Here is a 27,610-nt window from a genome sequence, read left to right as displayed (position 1 = left end):
TCCTTTTTGACTGTGCAAACTGTAGTATTTGGCATCTGCTCAGTTGTGTTGGTCGGTAGCCATAATAAAGAAGTAGTAAAAAGAAAATAAACAATTCAGCAGCATTTTTAATGCAGTCAACCGATATCCTTTTTCCATTTTAAAAATTAATTTAGTTTATGCATATATAATTTAAAACATGTTTAAACTAAAAAAAAACTAAAAAATTAGAAGAGGCGACCCCAAACAAACTAAAAATACAAACTAAGAAAGAAAAGGAAGAAGAAAAAGGGGAAAAAAGAAAAAGAAATCTACCTTATATTTTATACTTATCAATAATCACTGGTTTAATAAGGAATACCCTACTATAATATGATCAGTACAAAATATTATTGTAAAATATCACAAAATCTTTGCCATAATACATATTGCTGCATCCTTTGATTAGGAGAAAATATTGCCTTTTCCAGAATAGGTAGATCACACATTTCCAACAACCATTCCTTGACATCTGGAATAATATCACATTTCCAATTTCTCAATATGATTGTTTTAGTTACCCCTCATGCTTGATACATCCATAATTCCTGATAAACTGTCAAATTCCAAAGCTTTGGTAGTTGACTGATATCTTGTGGTTGCAATTGTAGAAAAACTTGAAGCAGAAACAGAACAACACCAAGTATGATCAATTTCTGTAATAGTGTATGTATTACTGGCAATACATACATGCCCAGGCCATATAAAGGCTAAACAAGATACTGGTTTAACTGTCTAGTTGGCACAGACACCCACTTTTTAATATAATATTAAGCAGGAACATGTCTAATTTTAATCAAGATTGCAAGATGTAGATATGTAGACTTATCCTTCCAACTGCAGTAGAATCTTGGTGAACGTTGCTCCAACCTCCATGTGGCAATTAGTATTGGGGAAGTAGACACTCTGGAAATGCTAATCCTTTTCTGTATGCTAATTGATGCAAAAGGTGCCACAGGGACAGGAAGAGAGAGAGAATCCATGCTTCTCATGCAGTGGTCTCAGTGAATTGAGATCTACCCTATCTTTCTGCAAAGCCATCCATGATGCCTTCTATAAATAATGTCCTCTAGTTTACCATAACATTTCATTTATACTGCTTTCCTTGAAGGATATTCAGAAGTACAAAATATGTTAGCCAGATTACGTGGAGCATGTTATATAGACTGCAGGATTCCAGAATGAAGACAACTCTGCTGACTTCTGACTTGTTTGCTTCATATTTATTGCAGTAAGCCCCAAATTAAGATCTGAAAGGCTGCAGCCTACCACAGGAATCCTACATTCATGTGAGATTCTGTTGTGTGTTCCACTTGAAGAGAAAGGACTTGGGTGGAATTCAGGATGGGCCATTTAATGTGGCCACTCTGCTTGCGAATCTCTGTCTCTAGGGAGAGCCAATTAGTTCCTTGGTGATGGCTTTTAGGTGGATCACAAAATTGTTTTATTTTAACTAAGGTTTTACTAAGGAATGCTACTTCTTCCTTTTTAGACCCCTTCCTTGTTCTCTTGTAATGTCTGTATTGTCCTTGTCTTGTTTAGCTTCTGTGATTTTTGTATTTGTCCTTTTTATTGTAAAGAGCAATCACTAATGGAAAGGGGCAAATCTGTATTACATTAAATAGGCAGTGGGATTCATCTGCAGCGATGAAAGAATAGATTAATTCCCCAGAATTTGGTAGGCCTTCTCCCATGGATATGGAATTGTATTTGTGAATTGGTCTCTCGGACCTCAGGGTGATTTACCTTTTCTGTTGGAACTGCGTCAATAAATAATTCTGAGCATTTGCCACATCCATATTGCTTCCCACTGTGACGTGCAGCTGATGGCTGGAAGTTTAACTATTTTGATCCACCCTGCTTCTAAGTTCCTCCATGTTATAGGATGTCCACTGAGAAGTACTTGCCTACATCTCACTATTACAGCAAGCCTGGGCCATATTCTGGCAGGGTGAATATGATACAGTGCTCCTGAATATGAGAAATATTAATGCAATTCATGCAACAAAGGAGACAAATCAAATCAGGGATAAAATAGTCTTGTCCGTGCTTCTTCTCATTCATTTGTTTTCTCTCTCCTTAGATATTTATTAATAATGAATGGCATGAGTCAAAAAGTGGAAAGAAATTCCCTACATTTAACCCCTCAACAGCTGAGAAAATCTGCGAAATCGAAGAAGGTGACAAGGTCTGTCTTGCTAAGTTCTTTTATTGTACAACCATTTGTTTGTCTTAATCAAAGAGCAAAAGTTCTAATAGTTGGGGATGATTGGGTGAAAAAAATAGAGTGAAATGACCTTCATTTAGTTGCTCTAATCAGTTGGAAAGGACACATTGCTTTCTGCCTGCTCTGCTGCTGTTCAGTTGAAAGGGTGAAGTCCCCTTTCTTAGGATGGAGAGAAAGTGCTTTCAGGTATGTTTCTCCAATGACCTGAACATCAAGTCAAGTGAAAGAGCAAGGAAGAGGATAGCAGGAGAAACAAGGACTATTTCTACATGGCATGAGAACATGAGAATGTTGGGTCAGGTCTAGGCCCATCTAGCGCCATTCTACCTCACATGGTGGTCCACCAGATGCATCCAAGAAACCCACAAACAGGAGATCAAGGCAGCCTGCCTTTTTGCTCCTGTGTACCAGGTAAGTAGAGGCAGATTGTCCCCATGCCTGGAGGTACAATAGCTACTCATGCAGGCTAGTAGCTATTTATAGACCTGTCCTTGAGAAATTGGTCTAGTTCCCTTTTGAAGTCATCTGAACTAGTAGCCAGTAGCACATCTTGTGTCAGCATGGTCCACAGATTGATAATACACTGTATGAAGAAATATGTCCTCCTATTAAATATTCTACTAGTTGGTTTCAGGATGGCTTCTAGTTCTAGAGCTATGGAAGATGGAGACAAACTTCTCCCTCTTCAGTCTTTCTTTACCATGCATAATATTATAAAACTGAGTCATATGATATTGTAGGAGTCTTTTCTAAGCAGCCCAATCAGTGCACTCTATCCTCATAAGGAAGGTATTTGAACCCCCTGATCTCCTTGGTTCTCCTTCCCAGCAGATTCTCCAGGTCCACAATATCCTTCTTGAGATGGAACAACCAGAATTGTACACAGTAATTCTATACTGTGCATTATAATATCAGTTTGTCTTGAGGCACCTTTGGGTACATGGGGGTTCTGTTCTGTACTGTGATGGCAATTTGCTAGCCTATGGTGTCATGCCAATTTTTTCAATAGCAATGGATATGCAGAAGGAATGACAACTTGACAAACAGGCAGGTCTCTCCTCATAAAAGTGCAAATTGTTTGCATAATGGCCAGACAAGTGCATACAATATGTATTGAAAAAATGGGGTGGAGAGTGTGTGCTGACAAATGCACGCAGCATATCTGGGGTGGGGCAGCCCTTTCCTACCCCCTAACCCATCTGGCTGCAATAGAGAGAAAACTGATATGGCCATGGAGACAAACTGCCAGGTGAGGTCACACTTTTGCAGAACCTCTCCTGGACATTGTTATAGAAGATAGATGACTCCCTTTCAGCCATCTGGATCACATGACTGACTGGCATTACAATTGTCTTATGGTTTGCAATTAAAAAAAAATGGGTTGAGTAGTGCTGAAAGTGTCTCACTGGGAGTGATCTGCTTGGTACCTTCTGAGAGAAAACTCCTATGTGTCCTTTAATCAGTAATCTTTAGCAAGAGAGGTACCCTCCGTTTCTGTTCTTCTCTCACTTGAAATGTGTAAATTCAAATTCTTCTTATCCTCTTCCTGAAACAATGAGCAATTTCAAGTCACTGTTGCCTTCTTCCATGATATTTATTGAATTTCCTAATCTAAGTAACAAACCAGGGATTTTCTGGAAGTCTCCCAAACACATTTTACCAAAGCCCGACCTGGCTTAGTTTCCAAGCCCAAATGAAATGGCCCAAGGTCTCCCTGGAGGAGTTTCAGTATCAAAACATGTTTTCAAAAGGGAAAAAAAAAAGTAAATAAGAAGCTAGCACAGCAAAAAAGAATCTGGCATAAAGTTCTTTGTCCTAAAAGGTATTTTTCCTTAAAGAGTCAGTTCACGCATCATGCTAAGTAATTATCTATCGTAATCTGTAGTTTGACTAAACTACAATAGCTTGGTTTGCACAACTTCCTAAATATATTTGATATAAACCCCAATGGCTGGGTTAGGCCATTCGCTGACCCAAATCAAACCAATCACATTATGGCTTAATGCAACATATTATCCAGCCACAGTGTGTTTGTGTTTTAAAAAGCGTGCTATCTGTCTTTTATTTCTCTTCCCCCACCCCAGTCTGAAGCAGTGCGGTTCCCTCTCCTTTATCTTCAGTCACCTTAACTCTGTGCATTTGAGCCCAGGGCTTGCCACGGAATTATCCATAATCCTGTAGCTGAAGAGACATAAACTCATGTTAATATTGTGGAACTCTGGGGTGGCTTTCTCTACTATGGTTAATTGTGCAAGCAGGCTCCATTGTTTCACAAGCAGTCATCAGAGTATAACCAGATGATCTCTCTTTGTCTTTGGCTGCAAATCATGGGACCTGGGGGGTTGGGTGTGTAATTGCTGTGTGTCTCCAACATAATTGCTTTTCTCCCTTTCCAGCCAAACGGGTTTTAAATATAGTGACCAGTAAGATGAGTTCTTGGAGACTGTTCAGTTCTTCCTGCCAGGTGTGTCCCCATTAGAACTCTTAGAGGATCATTCTTGGATTTGCGAAGTAGAACCTACAATGGAGTTCTTTTGTTTTTGCCAATCCACTGTGTCAGTAATTTTCACACACATAGATGTACGTACACTCTTCTTGCTTTTGTACGCAACCTTTCTTTTGGATTACATCTGCCACCAAGCCCACCAGCCATAACCAAATGTGGATTGTGTAAATTCTAGTCTGGAACTGCATTGGGTTGGAGGAAGCAGTTCTGTGGTCCTCCTTGAATAAACACAATACAGGATCTGTAATGTTTACCAGCAGAATCCAGAGTTATCATGCACCAAAGCAGAGTGTTATAATTAAGGGAAGAATAAGTGGATTACAAAGATCAGATGTTTCTGTTTATAGCAGACACATTCAGGACTGCTATTGCAAAAAGTACAAAGCCAGTACATATTATTTCAGCTTCCTTTCATAAAAGATGTTAATTGTATGTGGGGCTGTACAGGTCTTTAAATAAAAATGTTATACAAGATTTAAAATAGGTTCAGAGGTTGACCAACTTCTCTCGTCATCAAAGGAAAGGAAATGGAGGAGGTGAGTTTCCTGCTCACAGATCTCTCTCCTTGACTCAGCAGTGGGGAAAAATGTTACAAAACTGGTTCTATAACTTTAAAGTGTTCCTACCCGTAAGAGGTGCAGTGCCATTAGACTGGAACACACAACCATGGCAAAAATAACATCAGAAGGGAGGGTTGGGGTATCATTTGTAGCATCAGTCAGTACAAAAGTGAGAAAAAGATCCTAGTGTTTGTTGATCTTGATTCATAAGCAAGTCTTTAGCCGAATTTCATTGGAGCAGTATGTGATTCAGCCATAACTTGGTATAGAAGGGCAAGAGTCATGTGATGTCCCATATTCTTTTATTGTATAATGGGCAAGAATTGAGAAAGCTATAGGTAGAGAGAGCCAGTTTGGTGTAGTGGTTAAAGCTGCTGGACTAAGAGCAGGGAACCCTGAGTCTCCATTAGACACGGAAGCCAGCTGGGTAATTTTAGAGCAGTTCTCTCTTAGCCCTAGACTGGGAAATCAGAAAACATCCTGGAAGGTGGTAATGGTCAACCACTTCTGAAATGTTACTGGGAGTCATGATTGACATGAAAGACCATAACAGAGAAAGCTAAAACAGGACTTAGCACTCCCGTCTCTTGACTGGTTCTAGCTTGAGATTTTTGTATGTATTTTCTTAACTAGATTCCACACATTGTGGTAACCCATGTTTTATTGAATAAGACACAGTTAGCTAGGTTCACTCAACATGTTAAGTCATAACGCCCAGGTTCATATAATGTGAAAAACCCAAATAGAACAAAGCAGTGGATGGCTCCAGGTTTTGTAATAACTCTTTCACTATATAGAATATATAGAGAGGGAGGGAAACAGAAACTCAGGTAGGAAATGTGGAGCACTGTCTCATCTCGTCCCCATGATATAGTAAGGTGGGCTACTCCAAGTGGACCTCTTGTCTGCCTGAATATTTTACCTTGGTCCAAGTCTATAATTAGCTAGGTTTGATGGTTTGCAGATATGATGCTTCAATGGTCCAATCCACCCCACACTCATATGAGACACTTAGTGTTTATCATGCAAAGAGAGAATATCAAGATGCAATCCACATATCAAGAAACTGTATACTTTGGCTAAAATCACACTATTCCTGGATCAAAATCTGGAGTAACTATGGTGGGATTTTATATGACTACATCATGTTCAGAAAGGTTGCCTCTACATAGATGGGCAGTTAAATTGGGGCTGATGCACTGGCGTTACAAATGAGGTGGATATTCTGGACTGTCCAGATTGGATCATGGATTTATCTGAAAACATCTTCTAAAAGGCTTTTTAAGAAAAAAATTCTCCCTCTCTTAAAAGTATACATGAATCTTTGACTTGTGATACGTAACAATTGTAATGGATTTATTTCTTCTTTCTTCCTGATCTTAAATTTTAGCTGCACTTTATGCATTTGTATTACAAAATCTCTGTAATGTAACACTGATTAAGCATGGGGTGGATTCAGATTGGAATTTCAGCCTTGCCCATAGAATTTCCTTGTTCTCAATATTCTTGTAACTGAGAGAGTTTACGTGGGCCTCAACTGACCTTTCCATTGGAAAAGCTTCAGCCAAGTATTTCCACTTGCGTAAATAATGATTGTGCATATCTCAGATCACATGGAAGAGGTATTAAGATAGTTTTCAGAGAGTCGCATAGACTGAATGCATTTGCCTACCCTAATGTGGTCATATACCATAGCATGGCTAGACTCGAAGGGTGCTTGGTTTTATCTGGAGGCCATCAGATTGAGAAAGTCTTTAGCCAAATAGGCAAAATAGTATCACATCATAGTAATCAGTGGGCTTATGGGTTGAATCTAGAGGGTTGGAGTTCAGTCTAACAATGATGTCTAGTGCAAAATGTGCATAGTTGCCAGATCCTAAGGATTTTGAAACCATAGTTTGAACAAGGTGTAGCAGCCGAGGTGAGATGTAACACTGAGCCCTAATGGGTTGATTTGCAGAAAGCTCTAAGACAAAAGTAGCATTACGGCTTAAGTGTGATGTTTGAACCAGACCCACATTAAAAATGAATAGAGAAGGAATGCACTGAATGCACTGCTGCTTTCCTGGGAGGTAGGTTGAAGTCAATTAAACCTGGTCAGGAAGTGTAACTGCTGACTGGTTAGCACTCCCATATAGAGAAGAAGATCAGATCTACTCCGAACTTTTCATCCACTTTGAGACTAGAGGTGTGCAAAAACATCTCTGAATTTCAGAGTTTCATGACAAATACTGTATAGTCTTCTTCAGCCAGTGTTTCTGTGGATGAACTGAGGAGAGAGATTTTGATGGATGCAGCCCCACAGATGTACTGTAAATAGTGATGAATGACATTTTCCTTGCTTTGCCAACATTAGAGCATGTCTTGACTTTTGATTTTGCCGCTCTCTTGGTGGACTCCCACAGTGTTTGAGCAACCACGCCTTCTAACTGCATCACTCACAAATGTGCTGGTGGTTTTTGGAAGACTTAATTTGCTTAAGTCTCTTGTAGTCCATTGGCTTGTTTGGTGCCACAAACATATTTGCTAGGCCTCAGCTCAACTCAACCCCATTCTTTCATTCTTTTAACAGTTTTGGAAATTCTTCTAATTGCCCAGGATAATGTATCTGGAATTTCTTTTTAAAAAGTGTTTATTTGCAGCTTTTTAATGTTATTCTGTTGTAAGCCCATTGAGGCCAGAAACAGTACTCTGTTCCAAAAGAAGGAATAGAAATACGATAATTCTTGCGATTGTCTACTATTGACCACACTTGGCCTTTCATCTACATGTTCAGACTTTCTCACTCAAGGAAAAATTGTGCCCATTTATATTTCCGTTCTCAGTGGTATTAATGACTTGTTTCCCCCCCCCCCCTCTTCTTTCTTATCTTTGATGTAGCCTGATATTGACAAAGCTGTGGAGGCAGCAAAAGCAGCCTTCCAAAATGGATCTCTGTGGAGACAAATGGATGCTGCAAGTCGTGGACAGCTCCTGAATAAACTGGCAGATCTGATTCAGCGAGACAGGGAGGTGTTGGCAGTAAGTGAACCTGGCGCATAAGCGGGCATGAAGGGTGAACCAAAAACTGTTGGGGTATCCTATTTAGCTAGAAACCCTGATCTTCTTGCTCTGCGGCTGACCTATCAGTCGGTGGTGCTGTTTAGAAGGAGAAAGAAATTAAAAGGAGGCTGGAAGTTTAAACTTCTTTGCTTCCTTCGTATAGGCCAGAGAACAAAATTTAGTATTGATGAGGGACAGTGAATGGACAAAGGTAGGAGTAGAATCTGGCTTTACCGTTCTTGCCATCAAAAAGGAGGCCAAGTAAAATCAACAGAAGGCCCTTGTTATTACAATAAATTTCATCTTCAGCGCTGAAGAACAATATGCAGGAAACCAACATATAACAGAAAATGTGGAATCCTTGGTGCTCTCTGAGCTTGGTTGTTTGGAGAAGTTTCATTACCCAACTAGGTAACATCATCAGTGTGAGTGAGTGTGGGGTTTGCTCCCTGTTTATATACAGTAGCTTGCCCTGCCAGTGTTGTTGGGGGTGTGGTTTTCTCCTTGGTCGTTCCCTGATTAGGGTATCGTTTTCTGCTTGATTGTTTGTCTGGTGTTAATCCCTGCTTATCTGGGTGTTGGCTGCTAAAGGGATGTGTTCTGGTCTTTTTGTTTGTTTCCTTCTTAGCTTTTTGTTGTCTCTTTTGAATGGTGTGTAGCTATGGTTTATTTCTGTGTGTCTGTTGATGGCTGATCAATAGACAGACACTGGAAACTTCAGGCACTGGAAACCATGAACACAAGGAAACCATTTCTCCAAGCTTTCTTTTTTGATCTTGAAAGTTGCATAAAAACCCTGAGATACTATACTGGATGGGAAGTTAAAATCCAAGGGAATGTCTAATGATCAGCCTTCAATAGACACATAGAGATAAACCACATTTACACACCATTCAAAAGAGACAACAAAAAGCTAAGAAGGAAAGAAAAAGACCAAAACACATCCTCTCCAGCAGCCAACACCCGGATAAGCAGGGATTAACACCAGACAAACAATCAAACAGAAAACAATGCCCTAATCAAGGAACTACCAAGGAGAAAACCACATCCTCACCAACACTGGCAGGGCAAGCTACTGTATATAAATAGGGAGCAAACCCCACACTCACTCACACTGATGATGTTACCTAGTTAGGAAATGAAATGTCTGCAATCAAACAACCAGGCTCAGAGAGCACCAAGGACTCCACAGTTCAACCGTGAGCTACAGATATTCTTTTATTGGTAACAGAAAACGTGCATGGGGAGTCTGCAGCCCCTTGAGTGACTGTAGTCTCCAAGGCCTCCCATTCAGGCCTGCTGAGCAAAACCAATTCAGTTGGGATTGACTGTCACTCCAGGAAGATGTTGGGAGTACAGGAAAGCGTTTGCAGATCGGGTTCTCCAATCTGCTTGGTTGACCAATTGATTCTTGCCATGCACTGTTTCCCCTGAAGATTTGGTTGAGAAAATAGGATCCCAGTAGGGATCAACTCTATGTGTAAGAATCAAATGCAATGTTCTTGTTTGTTTTCGTTTTCAGACACTGGAAACTTTGGACACAGGAAAACCATTTCTCCAAGCTTTTTTTGTTGACCTTGAAGGTTGCATAAAAACCCTGAGATACTATGCTGGATGGGCAGATAAAATCCAGGGGAAGAATATTCCTGTGGGTAAGCTGGAACTGATATCTCCTCTACTGAGTTTCTTATCTTATGTCTGCCGAATACATTTAACCTGAATCTACAGACTGGAGAGAAGTCCTAAAGGCCTAATTCAGGTGCTATGGTTAATTATGGTTTGGCTGTCAGGAATAAATCTGGGCTTGTATACACCCTCTCCTCCTCCAGTTCTTGCCTCACAGCCTAGTTCTTAGAAACCCTGCAAAAGAGGAGTTAAACATTTTTTGTTGAAAACCAGATGATGACTCTTTGTAAACTTTCTTGGCATAGAGTCAAAGTACAGTAATATTCATGCTTAACCTGGCTCCTTTCCTTCTGGAGAACTAAAAGAACCCCAATCCAAACATATTCCTGATGGTGATCATCCCCTTTCCCATGGCCAGAAGTGGTTTTCGGCTGAGAACTATCCCGTGCTTACAGTAGCTGCTATTTGCCCTAAAATAAGGATGTAAGTTGAAAGCTGAGAGCCCGTTTAGTGTAATGATTAAAGGGCTGGACTAGAACCAGGGAGGCCATGATGGTGACTAATCCGCTCTTAAGCATGAAACCACTTGGGTGGGTGACTTTGGGCCTGTCCCTTGCTCTCAGCCCAACCCACGTCACAGAGTTATTTTTGTGGGGAAAATAGGAGGCAGGAACATTACTGGGTTGTGCAAATGAAGGCAAGGTATAAATCTAAATAATAAATTAATGAATGAAAAAGGAAGCAGCATTTAGGAGAACGGAAAGCAGCAAGAGGGAGTGATTTTCAATGGGAAGCCAACCCAGAGCCTCTCTAGAGTATCTTCTGAGTGAAGGCAACTGCCTTTTCGGAATGTAATAAATGTAGCTGGATCAGACCTCAGGACCACATAGTCAAGTATTCTGCAGGGTGCTTCTGAGTATACAAGCTGCTTCGCCCAGTGCCTGCCAATAACTCTTTAAAGCAGCTGTATCTTTTCCCGCAATCGCACAGCTACCATCTGCAGCCGCAGTGCTATTCTGAAAAAGGTGTGTTTGATTTGAGGAGCTGCATACCCATTTTGCCCTCAGACCAGAACCATAGTGCAACCTTAATGCCAGTATTACAACAAATAGCTATTAATAGCCTTATTCTCCCTGAATTTCATCCCTTTTTCAAAGCTACCCAGCTTGGTGGCCTTTGCTAACAGTGCAACCTGAGATGAGTTTTATTTAGCATTTTTCCAAAATCAGAGCAACCAGGTTAATTACATTGAAGTTTAAAGGGGGGATTTACATTCCACATAGTTGGGCTGAAGTTCGAAAGTGATGAGGTTTTCAGTCATGTTTCCTTGATATCAAGATTTTGGAAACAGAAGTAAGCATGATGTGACGAGCAATTCAAACTGTAATAATTCAGCAAAGAAAAGATAAAACATCCATCTGTTTCCGTGGATGTTGTCTTAAGAATATAATTGACACTTTTTGTTATATAATTCCAGTATGCATTAGACAGATGTCATGCATACACATTCACGAATATCTAACATCAGGCCATGTCTTGATTCAGTTGGAGGTGAATTGTTTTTATTGAAACAATTTATTTTATTCCTCATTGTTTGATGAGGAAAAGAAATATACCTAATAGTTATTTGCTAGGCATAGGTGATAATTCATTTCTTTCATCATTGTTCTTTAAATAAGAGAGAAAAAATCAATCACTTAAATCGCCTATTATTGACTAACACAGACATTTTAACACTTTAAAACAAATTGTTTTATCTTCCACTGCTCCTGTATGACTAAAGAGTTTGCCAGGAAAAGTATTTGTGGAAAGTCAGAGGCAAATATTCAAGCTGCGTGATTCTTAAGTCTTGATATTCAACTTCTGTTTGGAGTTTCCTTTATTTTTTAAAAAAGGTTTTGCCATCTCTTGTTACCATGTGAGAACATACGCTAAATTCACTTATCGTTGCCAAACGCTAATGTTTGTTTCTGCTGAGCCCTCAGAAAAAGTTTTCCAGCCATCCCATTTGTCTCCATCCCATAGGATGATTCATATCAAAATCATCCTTGGTTGATAACCTATCATGTTCTCAAATCTTTTGCAGATGAAAACTATGTCTGTTTCACCAGGCATGAGCCTGTGGGAGTTTGTGGAGCTATCACACCAGTGAGTAGGATGTTTTGTATTCTGATTTCTATGTAGATCCTGAGGGTGGAGAGAAGAATTATTATCTCGATGGTCTAACATCCCCCACTTTCACTTTCTGTAGAAAATTATGTAGGCCCAGGGAAAGGTTCTAGAGTAGCTAGAATGCAGAGATGTCCACCGACTCACCAAGAATTGAACATGATTTCTGTCAGGCCTAGCCCAAGGAACTCCAAGAGACAATGCAAATTCAGTCCAGCTATGTTTATTAGCTACAACCTGTAGCAAGAATCTTCCCAGACTGAAACCCCATCTCCCAAGTCAGCCAGCCACAACATTGTGAATTCCTCAGGGAGGTGCCAGTCTCATCCTCTTGTAGCTCCCATGCTCCTCTGGCGAGCTAAGAAAATGTTTATCTCCCTGAGCCTGGCCTTCATAATTCCATTCCATCACAATTTCAGGGAAAATTGACCTTTTTTAAACCACTCTAGGGTTGAGCTGTTCCTCTGGTGAAAGTTACTGAGTGGCTGGCCAGATATTAGTACGGCATCATTTTCATATCTCTCCCTCTCTCCCCAACATAACTTGGATGTTGGCTCAATTGCTTTGCTATTGTTAAGGAAAATAATCAAGAGTTGCCAAAAGTCAGCAAGAAGATGTAAAAGCAAAAGTCAGCTGAAGGGCCAGTAGATGCCCACTGACACCAAAGGCTGACCTCGTCCTTGCAGAATTGAAGGTGTCAAAATAGCCATTGGACATAAGAACAGTTCTGATCCATATTTGGATTGGATAGGAGTTTGTCTCCTTTCCTAAATCCCAAAAGTAGTTATGTGGAAATGAATTGCTTTCACTGAAGTGGACTTTCTTTTAAAGAATTCTGTTCCTGATTTTTCTGGGGGAGGGTGGAGCTTAAGATTGCAATTCCATGTTTGCTCATACTTTGCACTAAGTCATAGCTTGTTAGTGAGTAAATCATAGTGGCTGGGTTCAAGCCATAAACCAGCACCGGCAACCATTTTAGGTTTCTGAACAGTGAGTGCATCATCTTCACTTCACTTCACTTCAGCCAGCTTTAGAAGATCTGATCCTGGGAGCGCAAAAAAGAAGTTTGGGGACCACATATTAGCTGTGGATTGCCCATGAGAGCTATCCACCGTAGTTTACAAATCACAGTATCTAGGTTCACACGCCACGCTAGGAGAAAAACAAGCTACATTGCACTTCACCCAGCCTGTATTTACAGTAATTTAAACAGACCCCCAGCACAAACTACCAATACTTTTTCTTTGCAATAAACTCATTGTAGTTGGAGTTCTCCTCTTTCTCTGTGGGGGAAAGTTCCTATATATCCAGATCTGATGGAAATCATGAAAAGTCCAGGGCTCAGAGGGCCTTAGTTATCCCTTCTGTGTTATGAAAACTCCCAGTTAATTATGCCACAGCAGGAATGTTGGGGTGGTTGCGGTGCTACTCTGTAGTTTATTTTACATAATGGTTAATCCCAGCATATCATGGCCCATTCTGTTGATTACGCTGCAGGGGAAGATTGCCGCTAGCAATTAACTCTCCTTAATCTACAGCAGGTATTTTCATTGGCAGAAGATGATTGTAACTAGGCTGAGAATGTTTACACAGCTGTCGGAATAAAATACCACTCTGGGATATTTCCTTACCACTGCTGGGGTTTAGCCAGCATCACATTAAACTTGACTAGATATGACATCTGATGTCTCTAGGAAAATAAAAATGTCCCATTTGATCTCTGCACAAGAGATTCTACCGATAGGAGAAGTTTAGAACGTGCTATGGACCATCCAGTTAGTTCAGAACAATGTGCTATGTTCTAACAGAAAGCCTGGGATCCCTCCTGTTTCTGTCTGAGATCTTTCTAATTAGGTTTGGGATTAGAGTTACTGTATCGTTTCCAGAGAGCCAGTGTGGTGTAGTGGTAAGACACCAGGCTAGAAACCAGGAGAGAGTGAGTTCTGGTTTCGCCTTAGGCACGAGGCCAGTCACTCTCTCTCAGCCCTAGGAAGGAGGCAGTGGCAAACCACTTCTGAAACCTTGCCAAGAAAACTGCAGGGACTTATTGCCAGGAGTCAACACTGTCTTGAAGGCGTACGTGCACACGCACGCACACACACACACAGAGAGTTTCCAGTGTCATTCACATTGTCCATACTTCACTTGGAGGGCTACATATCCCTTGTCCTTGTTCTAAATAGAAATACCAGGAATTAATTCTGGTGGATCTTGTTGGCAAGCCAATCATGTAACCTTTTAACAAATAGTGACTACCTGTTCCTCCCCCTGCCCGCCAAACAGAAAATGTGAATCCTCTGTGAGTGTTTTTAAATCATCAACGTGAATGTCTTCAGATCTCTTCCCTTGTCAACCTATTTATTTTATTAATGTATTAATTAAATGTATATCCTGCTGCAATCATGCAATTCTTGGTGGTTCACAAAATAAGCATACACAATAACAGTAAGGAAACATAAGACAATTAAAACCCAGACACAACTCATGGCATCAGGCCCCAAAGCTCTGTCTTCGACATTTTCCAGAAGGCAGATAATGTTGGAGGCGGACATATCTGTAATGGGATCCATGCCCATCACCAGAAAACAATGCCATGCCCCTCTACGTCCTGGAAATGTGGGCAGCCAGCTGATTCTCCAGGCATGATCGGAGTGGTCAGGGCAAATTTTGGGAAAATGCAGTCCAGCAGGTACCTTACACAAATCCACATGAATGTCTCTGGACTGACTGTTTTTAAGCAAAGCTCAACTTGAATCACTGAGGTTTGAAAGTTACTTGGCCAACACATGCAGGACTGCTCCTTTTTTTAGACCCTTTTGGTTTCCCGTAGTTTTCTTCCTGAGCACATGTGCCAGCCCATAGCTGACTTTTGCTGATTTTAAAAAAGAAAGGTGGATTGTACTTGGATGGGAGACCACCATCAGCTAGCTAGGGAAGTAAAAAAATGGTAATCACAGAGACTTTTATATTGCTACCAAGAAAACCACATGGATGTGTCCAGGAAATCACCTTTAGGTCTGCTTATCCTAGACAAAGCTTTCAACAGTAGCTCTTCCCTAAATGTAACTTTTTAAAAAGGGTCTATAAGTCAGTGTTTAACAGCCAGTGGTTGCTTCTCCTCTAGTTATGGCTAAAAATCAGTGCACATAGCCCCACAGCAACACCTAGAGATGGGATAAATTATAACAACCATAAAAAGAATATGCTTCTGTTAGAACATGCAGTTCCTGTTCTTCAGAGGAGGATGTATAAATTCTATACCCTTTTAACAACCAACAAACCTGTCATAATAAACATGGATGTTAAAATGTGGAATATGTAACTGAAGTGGTGAATACTATTCATTATGGTGGTGGTTTAACGGGGAGACTTGGTGATATCGGGGAGCAACCTCCGTTCTCCGGCTGTCTAGGAAGAGCATCAGAGTCACTTTTATGTGAGATGGGCAGCTATAGAAATATGATAAATAAATAAATAAAACTTGAAAAAATGATAGGGACATCCTGTTTACTGTCTCAATGTCACCGTTTTCTGTTTCAGTGGAATTTTCCTTTGCTCATGCTGGTATGGAAGATGGCCCCAGCTTTGTGTTGCGGCAACACCTTAGTTGTGAAACCTGCTGAGCAAACACCCCTCACCTCAGTCCACCTTGGCTCTTTAGTCAAGGAGGTAAGTGCCATGAATGAATCGAGGATTTAGTGCTGGCTTTTAGAGAAGGTATGAAACAGCCATGAAGGGGGTCTTGGAGATTACACTGAAGGAAGTATGAGAAAGAAGGTCAAAATAACGCCATGATTTGTTTAGTATAAGGGAGGAGATTGGACAGACTTTCAAGGTTTCTGTTGCTATACTTTACAACAATAAAGTAGCATTCTTGGAGTCCTATGGAGTCGGTTTCTTGACCTGGCCATTCTCAGGCCATTGGGTTGATTGAGTGAAGGGGTGGGATTCTTAAGGCCATGCCTGGATACTTTCTTCTTGGGTGATGTTGTCTCCACTTGCCTATGTGAGGAGGGGGGCGAAAGGTTGCTGGGGTTCAGGACTCACATTCCAGAGGGTCCCTAGAAAGGCACAGTCTCCCTACAGTTTTATCTGGAAGCCATCCAAATGAATGGGAGAGTTGGAACATCACAATCTTTGCAGAAGCAAACGTGAGAACACTTTCTGTGTCCCTTTGCCATTAGAATGGGGATAAAGGCCATGAAAGGTGGGCAAAATCAAATTTAAAATGTGCTTGAAACAGCCTCACGACACCTTCAGAATGATCGGAATGGCCCATTTCAAATATGGCATGGCAGTTTGGGACTGAAAACAATGACTTCAGACTCAAAATGGGGCATTTTGAAACACCTCAACTTTGGGGAACTCTCAATTCAGTTCAATAGGGTGTTCTTGCCAAGTGGCTTTTGGCAAGCTTCTCTTCCTCAGCCCAGTCTACCTGATTGCTTGAGCTTCTTAGAAGAAAGCAAGAATAAGCAATTACTGTTTCTAATGAATAGATGGGAGGGATGGGAGCTAATTAAAGTTGTTCTAATGGATGAATCATGAGTTCTACTGGAATTTTCATTGGATTTAAAATAGATTTTTGAGTAAAGGCTTCTTTGTTTTTAAATAAAGGCTGCATTTCATAGATTGGGATGTTCAAGAAATTCTATTTTGTGAATTCTGATGTGTGTGACACTGTTCCTCCCCACAACTAATTGCAAGCCAGTACATGATGGTGAATTTCTCTAAATTTTGCACTACTCTAAATTTTGGGATGCAAAAATATTTATGGGAGATATGTTCAAAACATATACTTAATCTCTACAAATTTGTTGACGAGGTTGGATATAAAGCTTTTTAAAAATGAGGGTGAATGGATTCGTGAATGAAATGCAATCAGATTATGGTTAGAAAGGCATATGCAAGGGGGGGGAGCAGAATATTTCACCAGATGTTATATAGAGTTTAATTTTTTTTTAAATTGTATCTTTTTTTAAAATCAGTTGATGGTTGTAGTGGTTCAGTCACTTCCAACTCTTTGTAACCCAATGGGCATCTTTTTGCCAGGTTTTTCTGTCGCTGATTCTTTAAATACTTGCAAGGTCCTGCTTGTGTCATTGTGATAGTAGCTAAGCACCTTGTCTTCTGTCAGTCTCTATTTTGATTGTTTTCCATTTTTCCAAGCATCAGGATATTTTCTAATCTTGTTCCTTATATTATGTGTCCAAAACACTTAAATGTTAGCTTCATTACCAGTGTTTCCAGTGAGTGGTCTGGATTTACTTCATCTAGTATTGAATTATTTGTTCTTGTTTTCGAAGACATTCGTCACAATTTTCTCCATGATTCTGTAACGGTAGGTGGGAATGACCTTGGGAGACAGGAGGAAGAGCCACAGACTGGACAACCATCGTGGAAAGCCCACAGAAAGAAAAGGGATGTGGGAAGTGTGTCAGAAGGGAACCTCCCTATTTTTCTGGAAAGTCACTGATAGTGAGATGGGTGGTGTATAAATTTAATTTATAAATAAATAAATAAAAGTAAGGGAAAGGTGAAGTGCTTTCAGACCTGCAAGATTCTGTTACTGTAATCTTACACTAAAAGTAGTGTTAGTAGTCGTGGTTTGTGCTTCTTGTCTGGACTACCTCAAAGGACTAATATCAATCTTGCTAGTCTCAAAACATTTCTCCCCCCCCCCTTTACTTTTACTTTCCAGAAAACTAGGGAAGGTCCCTTCTGAGATGCTTCCGACGCCCCTTTTTCTTCTGTGGGCTGAGATACCTTTTGCATGACAGTTGTCCAGTCTGTGGCTCTTCCTCCTGTCTCTCAAGGTCCTTCCCACAGCCCATTACAGATTCAGAGGCATCCGTTTTTCTGACAGTGCAAACCTACATCTGCCTGCTGAAAAGTAAATCCAGTAATAATCTTGAGTTCCAGGTAACTCAACATAGAATTTCAATCAAAGAAGTGGTGGCGGTTTTAGTAAATAGGACTGTTGCCACATCCACTTCACTTCTGCCCCTTCCTTAACAGTTCAGATGGGCTGCTTTTTCTCATTGCAACTCTAGAATAAAACATTTCATTACTTTTCAGGCAGGGTTCCCTCCAGGGGTAGTCAACATTGTACCAGGATACGGACCAACTGCAGGGGCTGCTCTTTCTATGCACCCCAAAGTTGACAAAATAGCTTTCACAGGCTCAACAGAGGTAGGTAATTGAAACATTTATTGTTTCGTGTCTCTTCTACTCCATAACCCGTTATTTGGCAAACTTTTTTTTTTTTTAATAAGAGTTAATCTGCAAAATGCTTCATCCCAGGCATATTTGCAAGTATTGCCAGATAGTCTGGTTGTAATAGAGAAACCTCACCTTTTTGTGTTTAAGGATTATAGAGTAATTATGAAGGTGAAATAAATCAAATCCGTTGCTGTTAAAGAATAGGAAATCAGAAACCTGCTTTGATCTACTGTACTTCGCCAGAAGCTCTGCTTTAAGTGTGTTTTGCAACAGTGAGAGCCCATTTGTCCTCCTCTTTCACCATTTATGGAGACTATCTCCCCAAAATGTTCTGCATTTGATCTAGGAAGAGGTCATTCACCCATCAAGTCTCTGCTTCACTGAATCCATCTGGAGATAAGCTGACTTGGTTTTATTCAGGTTAGCCTGGGCTCTGAGAAGTGGGGGCTCTCAAATGCCCTTTCCAGAAACCTCATCCACCCCCCACTTACCGTGTTTGCAGTTGAGGATTTAATGTCCTTGCCGGAACCCCGTCAGCTCCATCTGTTATGGTCTTCCCTGCATGCTTGAGGTGCCCTCATGTAATTATGAGAAATTGTTGTCAGCACCAAAGGTCTCTCAGATGCCTTACGGTTGGGAATCTTGGCATGTAACAGCGCCACCTACTGGTTGCGCCCTGAATCCTTGATTCTTGCAAAAAGGGTTTGTTCTGTTTCTGGGGCATTGCATTGTGAGGGCTTCTCAAGGCAGATACTAGACCTCAGGCAAATTTCTAGGGTCTGGTAGCTGAGAGGACAATGATGGGGGTTAGTAGCCTAGTATAAATGCCTGAGTTGACATGGCCACGTTTGAACCCATAATGGCTGATGATGTTTGCAAACCTACCTTCCTTCCTTCCTTCCTTCCTTCCTTCCTTCCTTCCTTCCTTCCTTCCTTCCTTCCTTCCTTCCTTCCTTCCTTCCTTCCTTCCTTCCTTCCTTCCTTCCTGTCTAACTACAACCCTGGGGTTTCCTAGCTTTCTCCCATGTGAGAACTAACCAGATCTGACCCTGCTTAGCATTTTTTAGATTTTTGGCAGCCACTTAGCTGGATTCATCCACCATGGAGCATACAGTTAAATATTTCAAAGGGGTGCATGTATTTCTGTTGGATTTAATTAAAAAATGTTGAAACCATGAGCATAGATCTGGATGAGCATGTGTGGAAGGCAATGTGTTTTTTCTTCAGGAATCTTTTTCATTTCTTTTGAGATGAATATGTGATATGTTTTAATAGAATGTACAGTGGTACCTCGGGATACGAACTTAATGCATTCCGTGACTCTGGGAGTATCCCGAGTTGGTCGTAACCCAACGCGAATTTCCCCATAGGGTTCAATGTAAATCCGGTTAATCCGTTCCGCCCTCTGAATTTGGTCGCGCCCCGAAGCAAATTTTCCCATAAGGTTCAATGTAATTACCGTTAATCCGTTCTGGCATCCACGGACCACACGTCAGGGGTGGGAGAACAGCCGGGCGCGGCGCGGTGGGAAAAAGGCCGGGTGCGGCGCAGTGGGAGAACGGCCGGGCGCCGCTCAGTGTGGCGGGAAAACGGCCGCGGACCACGTGTCGGGCGGAAAAATGGCCGCAGACCACGTGTCAGGGCGGAAAAATGACCATACCCTGAGGCGGAGTTCGCACATTGAGGTAAATTTTTGCGGCCGGAGCTGGTCGTAACCCGAAAAGTTCGTTAGTAGAGGCGTTCGTATCCCAAGGAACCACTGTATAAGATTAATGACTGAATTATGAGTTTTTAATGGTTTAAGGCATTGTAGGAGAGAGCCATGTTAGGCTATGGTGGCAAAAAATGAGAAGTCTAGAAGCACCTTTTTCAACTAACAAATGGGATTAAAAGGCAGAATGTGAAATTAAATCTTTAATGGCTTAAGAAGCAGTTGACATCTTGCACTGTACATCTTTTGAATCTTTTCTCACCATTTCTTTGGATTGTTTTGCCATCCTATTTTTTTAAATATAATTTTTATTAACAAAATTTTAAAAGAATAAAAACAATACAAATTTTGAAAGAGAAAAGTAAGGAAAGTAAAGAAAAGTAATTAGTGAGTGAAAAAAAGTACAAAGAAAGAAATGAGAAGGAAGGAAGGAAGGAAAGAAAGAAAAGAAAGAGAGAGAGAGAGAGAGAGAGAGAGAGAGAGAGAGAAAGAAAGAAAGAAAGAAAGAAAGAAAGAAAGAAAGAAAGAAAGAAAGAAAGAAAGAAAGAAGCAGTTTCCATTCTTCTTAACACCAGTTACAAGAACCTTTCTATTTTACCCTTTTTCTCTAAGGTTACAACATTATTTCCTTCTTTCCATAGTCTACCCTTTCTAATCATCAAACTCATAAATCCCGAGTTCATTCTTTCTTTTTTCAGCAAAAAGTCCATAAGGAGTTTTCAGCTGCTAATAAATGTGGTTATTGTCCTTTCTCTAATCAGATAAGTCAAGTTTGGCGTCTCTGCTAATTTTGTCATCTTCACTAGCCATTCCTCCGTTGTGGGTATTTCAGAGCCTTTTCATTTCTGTGCATATATAGTAATAATCTCGCAGCAGTTATCATACATAAAAACAATCTTCCACAACTCTTTTCAAATTGTCTATCCATTAGTCCCAGCAAGAAAAATCCACCTTGCCATCCTATTTCTAAACCTTCAATAGAGGTTCCATGCTGCTGAGGATCCCTATGACTCGTCCCTTCAGTTGAGGAACTTAAACTTATCCCTGTATATGTCTGCTTGGAAGGACACTCCAAAAGTCCAATGGGACTTGTGTCCTCAAAAGTACTAGACAAATGTCCTAGAGAATTCTTGGGCATTGCATTTTAAGTAAGCACGCAAAGAATTATTCTTTTAAAGGAGGTAATGGATTGGAACTGGTCATGCTTGGATTAGACCAACTATGGGAAATTTCAAAATACCGATATCCCTGTTTCCTAGTTCAGGAGAAGCCATAGATAGTTTTCAAGTCGCTTCTGTCTAATATTAAAAAATTAACATGGCCACTTGTCAGACATATACATGGAGGATTTCAGATTTCCCTGGAAATGAATTCTCTTTCTCTGCCTCCTAGCTGAGCAAAAATATTTGGAAACAGAGTCTTCTCCTTTTGGTGCAGGGGAGGGTGGGGAGCAAAATTGACTTTTTTTTTTCTTTTTTGGCACAGGTTGGAAAGCTGATCAAAGAAGCCGCCTCAAAAAGCAATCTCAAGAGAGTGACTCTCGAGCTCGGCGGGAAGAATCCTTGCATCGTCTGCGCAGATGCTGACCGTGAGTGGGGTCCGATTTGGACATTTCTGTCACCACTGCAATAAGTTTCTCCCGGCCTTTTAAGACAGCGAGCAGAAGCTGTGGAGCATTAATGTTGGGTGGGGAGGAGAGTTAATAGTGTGGGTAGGGGAAAAATGAGGACAAAAAACCACAAGATCATTCAGACTTCAGGGTGCACTATGGCTCCTGTTTTGTAGTGAGTATAGGATGGAGCTGTGCTACCTTAGAAGTTCCATCTAAGGATGCAGAAGACATTGGTTCTGTTCACATTTAAATGGGCAGTTCCTGAATTTTGCATGTTTTCATTGTCATGAAGTGAAAGTATGGTTTGAAATTCACATGTCTCTGAATTTTGTAGTGTAGCTGTCCAGTCAAAGGCTTTTATGTAGACATCCTACTTAAAACTCTGTAAGGAGGAGGTGTGTCTCCATGGGAAGTTGAGTTGAGTTGAGTTGAGTTTTTGTGCCTTCGAGTCAGTGTTGACTCCCGACTAGTCCCTGCAGTTTACTTGGCAAGGTTTCAGGAGTGGTTTGCCATTGCTGAGAGAGAATGACTGGCCCAAGGTCACCCAGCTGGTTTTGTGCCCAAGGCAGGACTGAAATCACAGTCTTCTGGTTTCTCGTCTGGTGCCTTAACCATTACACCAAACTGGCTCTCTAAATCTGGATACATCCTTGTAGTTTTCTTGGCAAGATTTTGGAAGTGGTTTGCCATTGCCTTCTTCCTAGGGCTGAGAGAGAGGGACTGGCCCAAGGTCACCCCGCTAGCTTTGTGCCTAAGGCAGGACTAGAACTCACAATCTCCCGGTTTCTAGCCTGATGCCTTCACCACTACACCAAACTGGGTCTCCCATGGGAAAATCTCTACCCTTTATTCAAAGGTACACATCTCTGGCAAGTCTAAACTGGGCCTGGAAGGACACCAACTAAGATCCTGGGGAACAGCTACCAACATCAGGTGGTCTCGGTATATTGTAGCTTCCTGGGCTAATATTTTTACCTCATTCTCTCTGACCAATTTCCAGTGGACTTAGCTGTAGACTGTGCCCACCAGGGTGTCTTCTTCAACCAAGGTCAATGCTGCACAGCTGCTTCACGGGTTTTTGTGGAGGAACAGATATACCCAGAATTTGTCAAACGCAGCGTGGAATATGCGAAGAAACGACTCGTGGGGGACCCATTTGATTTCCAAACTGAACAGGGGCCACAGGTATAATATTACCTTTGAAGAATTGTCGGTTTATCCCAGTTTGTTAAATATCAGCTGGGCTTATAATGTGGTCCTAAAGCAGTGCTTCTTAACTGGATGCTGATGTACAGCCCTGCAGGTTGAAGTTTTTGTTTGCTTGTCTTTAAAACCCAAATTCTGTCTGTGAAAGTGTGTGGCTCGCAAACTCCTGTTTGTCCAGTTTATTTATTTATTCATCACATTTTTATAGCTGCCCACCTCACAAAACATGACTCTGGGCAGTGTACAATAAAAGCAGACCGTAACAAGAAACGAACAGTAAAATTATTCCATAATAAAAACATTAATATTATTTTAAAACACTAGGAGAGAGCATCTTTGATGTTACATACAGTGTAGCCCTCTTGCCAGTTCTCCATTTCCACTTCATCTGATATAGTTTGATTAAAAAAACCAACAACTTTTCTCTATGAGTTCCTTGGGCAAGGAGGAATCAAGGCACTTGGTGTTTTCTCTGTTCTTTAGTGAATCTCCATACCTGATTGCATTCTGCAATAAAATCTCGCCCGTACACTACAAAGCTCCTTTGCTTGATTTTTCCTGCTTATGTTAACACACACACACACACACACACACACACACACACACACTTTCCTTTCCATTAGCAAGCATCTCCCAAGGAAAACTAGTTCCACAAGCTTGTAATACAATATTACCAGCAGTGCATGGAAGCCTCTGTTGTTTCAGACAATCCAAGGAAGAAATAGATTTTGGAAGAATAATTGTATCGGAAGTAGCCTGAGACAAATAATTAGATGTCTTCCATGAGGGAGGCTATTAATGCATGGATGAGAAATAAGGTCCAGGTAGATCTGCTTGTCGCATTACTAGCATCCATTTCTAGTACCTTGTAATAGCAATGCAACTTCCATTTTTATTTTGATAGATTGATCAGCAGCAGTTTGACAAGATCTTGGACTTGATCGAAAGCGGGAAGAAAGAAGGGGCCAAGCTGGAGTGTGGTGGTTTAGCAATGGGCGATTGTGGCCTGTTCATCAAACCAACCATTTTTTCAGAGGTTACAGACAACATGCGAATTGCCAAAGAGGAGGTATTATAGACAAAGATTTGGGGTGGTTAACAAAGAACTGATTTTTCTTCATAATCATGCCAATTTGCACTTTAAAAACCAAAGAGGCACATGGATTAAAGTAATACGTTAGGTGTCCCTCACCTGGTGCTCTCCAAAACGTATTGAGACTTGGGTTCACAGAATTTGGGCTTGTTGTGACAACACAACTGAAGGACACCAGATGGGAAAGCTAAACTGATGTGATTGCTGAATATCCAGTGTGAAAGGCAGATGTGTTATGTAACTCAATTAATTGTCTGATGGCCCTGATTTTAATGTCAACAGATTTTTGGACCTGTGCAGCCCATAACGAAGTTTAAAAGCCTAGAAGAAGTCATACAGAGAGCCAATAATACAGAATACGGACTCACGGCAGCAGTGTTTACAAAGAACTTAGACAGAGCCTTGACCTTAGCCTCAGCGTTACAATCTGGCACTGTCTGGTGAGATGACCTTTTTCTTTACTGCAGAAAGTAGCTTCATTAAGTCATGACACTTTAATCTTCAGCTTGTAGCCATCATAGATGAAATATAGGAATGGGTCCTGTCCTCCATATCTTCTGATCTTAGAGTGCATTAAGATGTTTTTCCCTTCCCCAGTTTAATGCATGGAGCTACTTGGAAAGGGGAAGGGAGTTGTACGTGGGGTTAACGCATCCTGCTAACTCAGACTGTAGCTTGTTTGGCTTAATAGGTTGCCAGTTATGGCTTTTTCAATGAAACATAGTTAAGCACACCAAGGCTTAGCCTAAAGAGTAAGCTCTTCCCATGCTGTATAGCAGTATTACTAAGCTGTTTGTTTTTCTACCTCCACAGGATCAATTGCTACAACTCCTTCTTTGCACAAGCTCCCTTCGGTGGTTTTAAAATGTCAGGAAATGGCAGAGAACTGTAAGTTCTGTTTCTTTTTGAAAAAGAAAAAGAAAAACTGGGGAGGGGCAGGAACAAGAATCTAATTTTCCTTTGTGTTGGCTTAGGGTTTCTTGCTTCCTAACTTCCTTGTCTGGACTTCAAGTGTTCCTTATTTCCATGGGCCCCTTGACCTTGAAACTTGGATGAGCCTCTAATATGCAGATCTTCCCATAGAATTCAACCTATTTCTCATTAAACCTGCACTTAGGCCATAAGCTATGATCCTTGGGGAGGCTTTTTTATTTTTATTCCACTTTCATTTAACCTACATGATATATACAAAAATAACTCCTCATGATATAGTGTGAGAGCCAGTTTGGTGTAGTGGTTAAGGCATCAGGCTAGAAACCAGGAGATGGTGAGTTCTACTCCTACCTTAGGCATGAAGCCAGCTGGGTGACCTTGGGCCAGTCCCTCCCTCTCAGCCCTAGGAAGGAGGCAATGGCAAACCATTTCCAAAATCTTGCTATCTCTCATGATATAGTTTACAAAGGCAGGAAATAAACAGCTCATATTATCCAGCAAAACAAGCCAGTTTAAAATATTCAGGCAAAGAGATAAGGTTTTAACCTGCTGTTCTCCAAATGGGCACTCGCAAACAGAAAACTCTCTTCCTTGTCACCTTGTAAGGTACCAGCAGTACTTGGAGAAGTGGCTAAAGCAATTGCCCCAATCTGGACTCTTCTAGATGTGTGGACTTGGGTTGTCTGAACTCCCCAGTGAGCATAACCATTGCTAAGACTTCTGGGAGTTGACATCCACACATCTGGGGAACATCAGGGGTGGGAAAAACAAGGAGAAGCAAGTTGATTTAGTGAGGCACATCTTCACATAGTTGTTCTCCAAGGCATGTAAGATTTTTTTAAGTTAAACATTATATTTTGAGCTGGATGCACAAGCCAAGATTTTTATAATTACCTCTTACTCCCTAGAAATCTAAATATAATTAGAATATTCAATAATTGTCCTTAGCCAAAAGGAGTCTTCTAGGGAACAACTATGTGAAGATTCAGTCCTGAGCTCTAATTAAAATGTTCTGGGACCAAAAGGATATGTGGATAGATTTTTAAGGACGCAACCATTGTTCGACACTCAGATTTTCTAAAGACAAAAGAAGACTGAAATATGACACCAAGATAGTTTATTTTCATCTTTGGCTCTGAAGGATGGCCCTCCAAGGCCCATCTGCTTTTTTAATGTCATGTCTGGAAAGCTTACAATCTTGTATTCATGACTGACATTTATCCTTAGTGCGTTAAACGGGCATGGGGAGGGAAAGAAATATAGAGTGACTCCCTGACACGCTGAAGTACTCATATCTTAAACATTTTGTTCTCCTGCAGAGGGGAATACGCTCTCTCGGAATACACAGAAGTGAAGACGGTCACCATTAAACTGTCTCAGAAGACTCATTGAGCGACGGACGCAAGGAGGCTAAAAACTCTTGACACTCTGAATGTTGACGTATAATGTGGATTGAGGGGCCTGTGCTAAAATTGGAAAGGGGGAAAATTGCCAACTTTCCTTTCTTTAAAAAGGAAACCAAATAATTTTTAGAGGGTCATGTTGAGCTGCTCCTACCAACTCAAAATTAATTAACTGGTTTTCTGAAACAGGCTTGGTCTATCAGCTGCAAGGATCTTTCCTCCAATCTGGTGTCTTCCAGATGGGTTAGGACTTGATTTCCCATGTCTTTGGCCATGGCGCTAGGAATTCTGGGAGCTGAAGTCTCAGAAAACATCTGGAAGGCACCAGTTAGAGAAAGGTGAAGAATGAAAGAAAAGCGTGGAAGTATTTTCAAGTAGCCGGACTCCAACCAACCCAAAGAGATATCCAGGTTTGGGAACAGATTTCCAGGTGGAGCCCTGAGGCTATTTGACATTTTTATACTCATTCACTTAGGATTGTTTTCCAAATCCCTAAAAATGGAGGCCTTCAGAAAATACTTTAATCAGGTGCTGAAGGCTAGATGGCAGGCAGTTTTTACGCACAACATTTTTTTTTTCCTTGCCCACACTACTTAGAGTAGGGATTTTTGCAACTTAGCAAAGGGGCTCCATTTTGGGATTTTCCGGCAAATATTTTACTGTTGGCGAATGTTAAAGTGATTTTGAAATGTTCCATGAAGACGAAAAAGGAAGGATCCCAGATGCTCTCATGAGTTTCTTGTCCATTAATTTCTCACAAGCACTTGCACAGACATTTCCCCCTCTGGATGGTGAACAAGAGCATTATTGGACTGCTACAATAATTGCCTCTCTCTTGTGCATTTCATGACCACTGTCCACAGTGCAATCTGGAATCTTTGGTTTATTTTTTATGACTCGCTTTTTAAAATAAATATATTCTATGCTGTGATTTCAAGCTTTTTCAATGTCTTGTAATTACTGACGATAACCAGATTTTATTATGGTTTTGTACACACTGAATTTTTTTTTTACTTTGGAAATTAAAATCTTAGGCACTAATTGTAAAGTACAACCCTGTAGAGTCTTTATACTATTTCATTGCATGTTAGTGCTGTTTTTTGGTATGAAGTATTATCATTAAATGTTTAAATATAAATATATATATAATATATTTATAAATTAGAATGCAATTAATCTAATGTATTTTTATTGCTGATTGTACATGGAAATAATTTGCCTATTTTAAAAGTTATCTCTTGTAATAGTAGCACTACAGTAATAAAATATTATAATTTTTATG

The 27,610-nt window shown here is 40.7% G+C and overlaps 1 protein-coding gene across 1 annotated transcript in view; it reads left to right on the top strand.

Moving 5' to 3' along the window:
- ALDH1A3 (aldehyde dehydrogenase 1 family member A3) overlaps positions 1–27,610 on the top strand; it is a 38,075-nt gene extending 10,465 nt beyond the window's left edge. The window contains exons 2-13 of the mRNA XM_007423551.4: positions 2,102–2,206; positions 8,192–8,332; positions 9,876–10,005; positions 12,066–12,127; positions 15,689–15,817; positions 18,227–18,340; positions 21,567–21,669; positions 22,694–22,878; positions 23,804–23,968; positions 24,275–24,432; positions 24,806–24,880; positions 26,245–27,610. Coding sequence (XP_007423613.1) covers positions 2,102–2,206; positions 8,192–8,332; positions 9,876–10,005; positions 12,066–12,127; positions 15,689–15,817; positions 18,227–18,340; positions 21,567–21,669; positions 22,694–22,878; positions 23,804–23,968; positions 24,275–24,432; positions 24,806–24,880; positions 26,245–26,317 — 1,440 coding nt within the window. The 3' untranslated portion in view covers positions 26,318–27,610. The remainder of the gene's footprint in view (positions 1–2,101; positions 2,207–8,191; positions 8,333–9,875; positions 10,006–12,065; positions 12,128–15,688; positions 15,818–18,226; positions 18,341–21,566; positions 21,670–22,693; positions 22,879–23,803; positions 23,969–24,274; positions 24,433–24,805; positions 24,881–26,244) is intronic.

Source organism: Python bivittatus, unplaced genomic scaffold, assembly GCF_059951505.1.
Source record: "Python bivittatus isolate LINGU-HERP-01145 unplaced genomic scaffold, Pbiv_v1 ctg000140_np1212, whole genome shotgun sequence".
Lineage (NCBI taxonomy): Eukaryota > Metazoa > Chordata > Lepidosauria > Squamata > Pythonidae > Python > Python bivittatus.
This window is presented reverse-complemented; position numbering and strand designations above follow the sequence as displayed.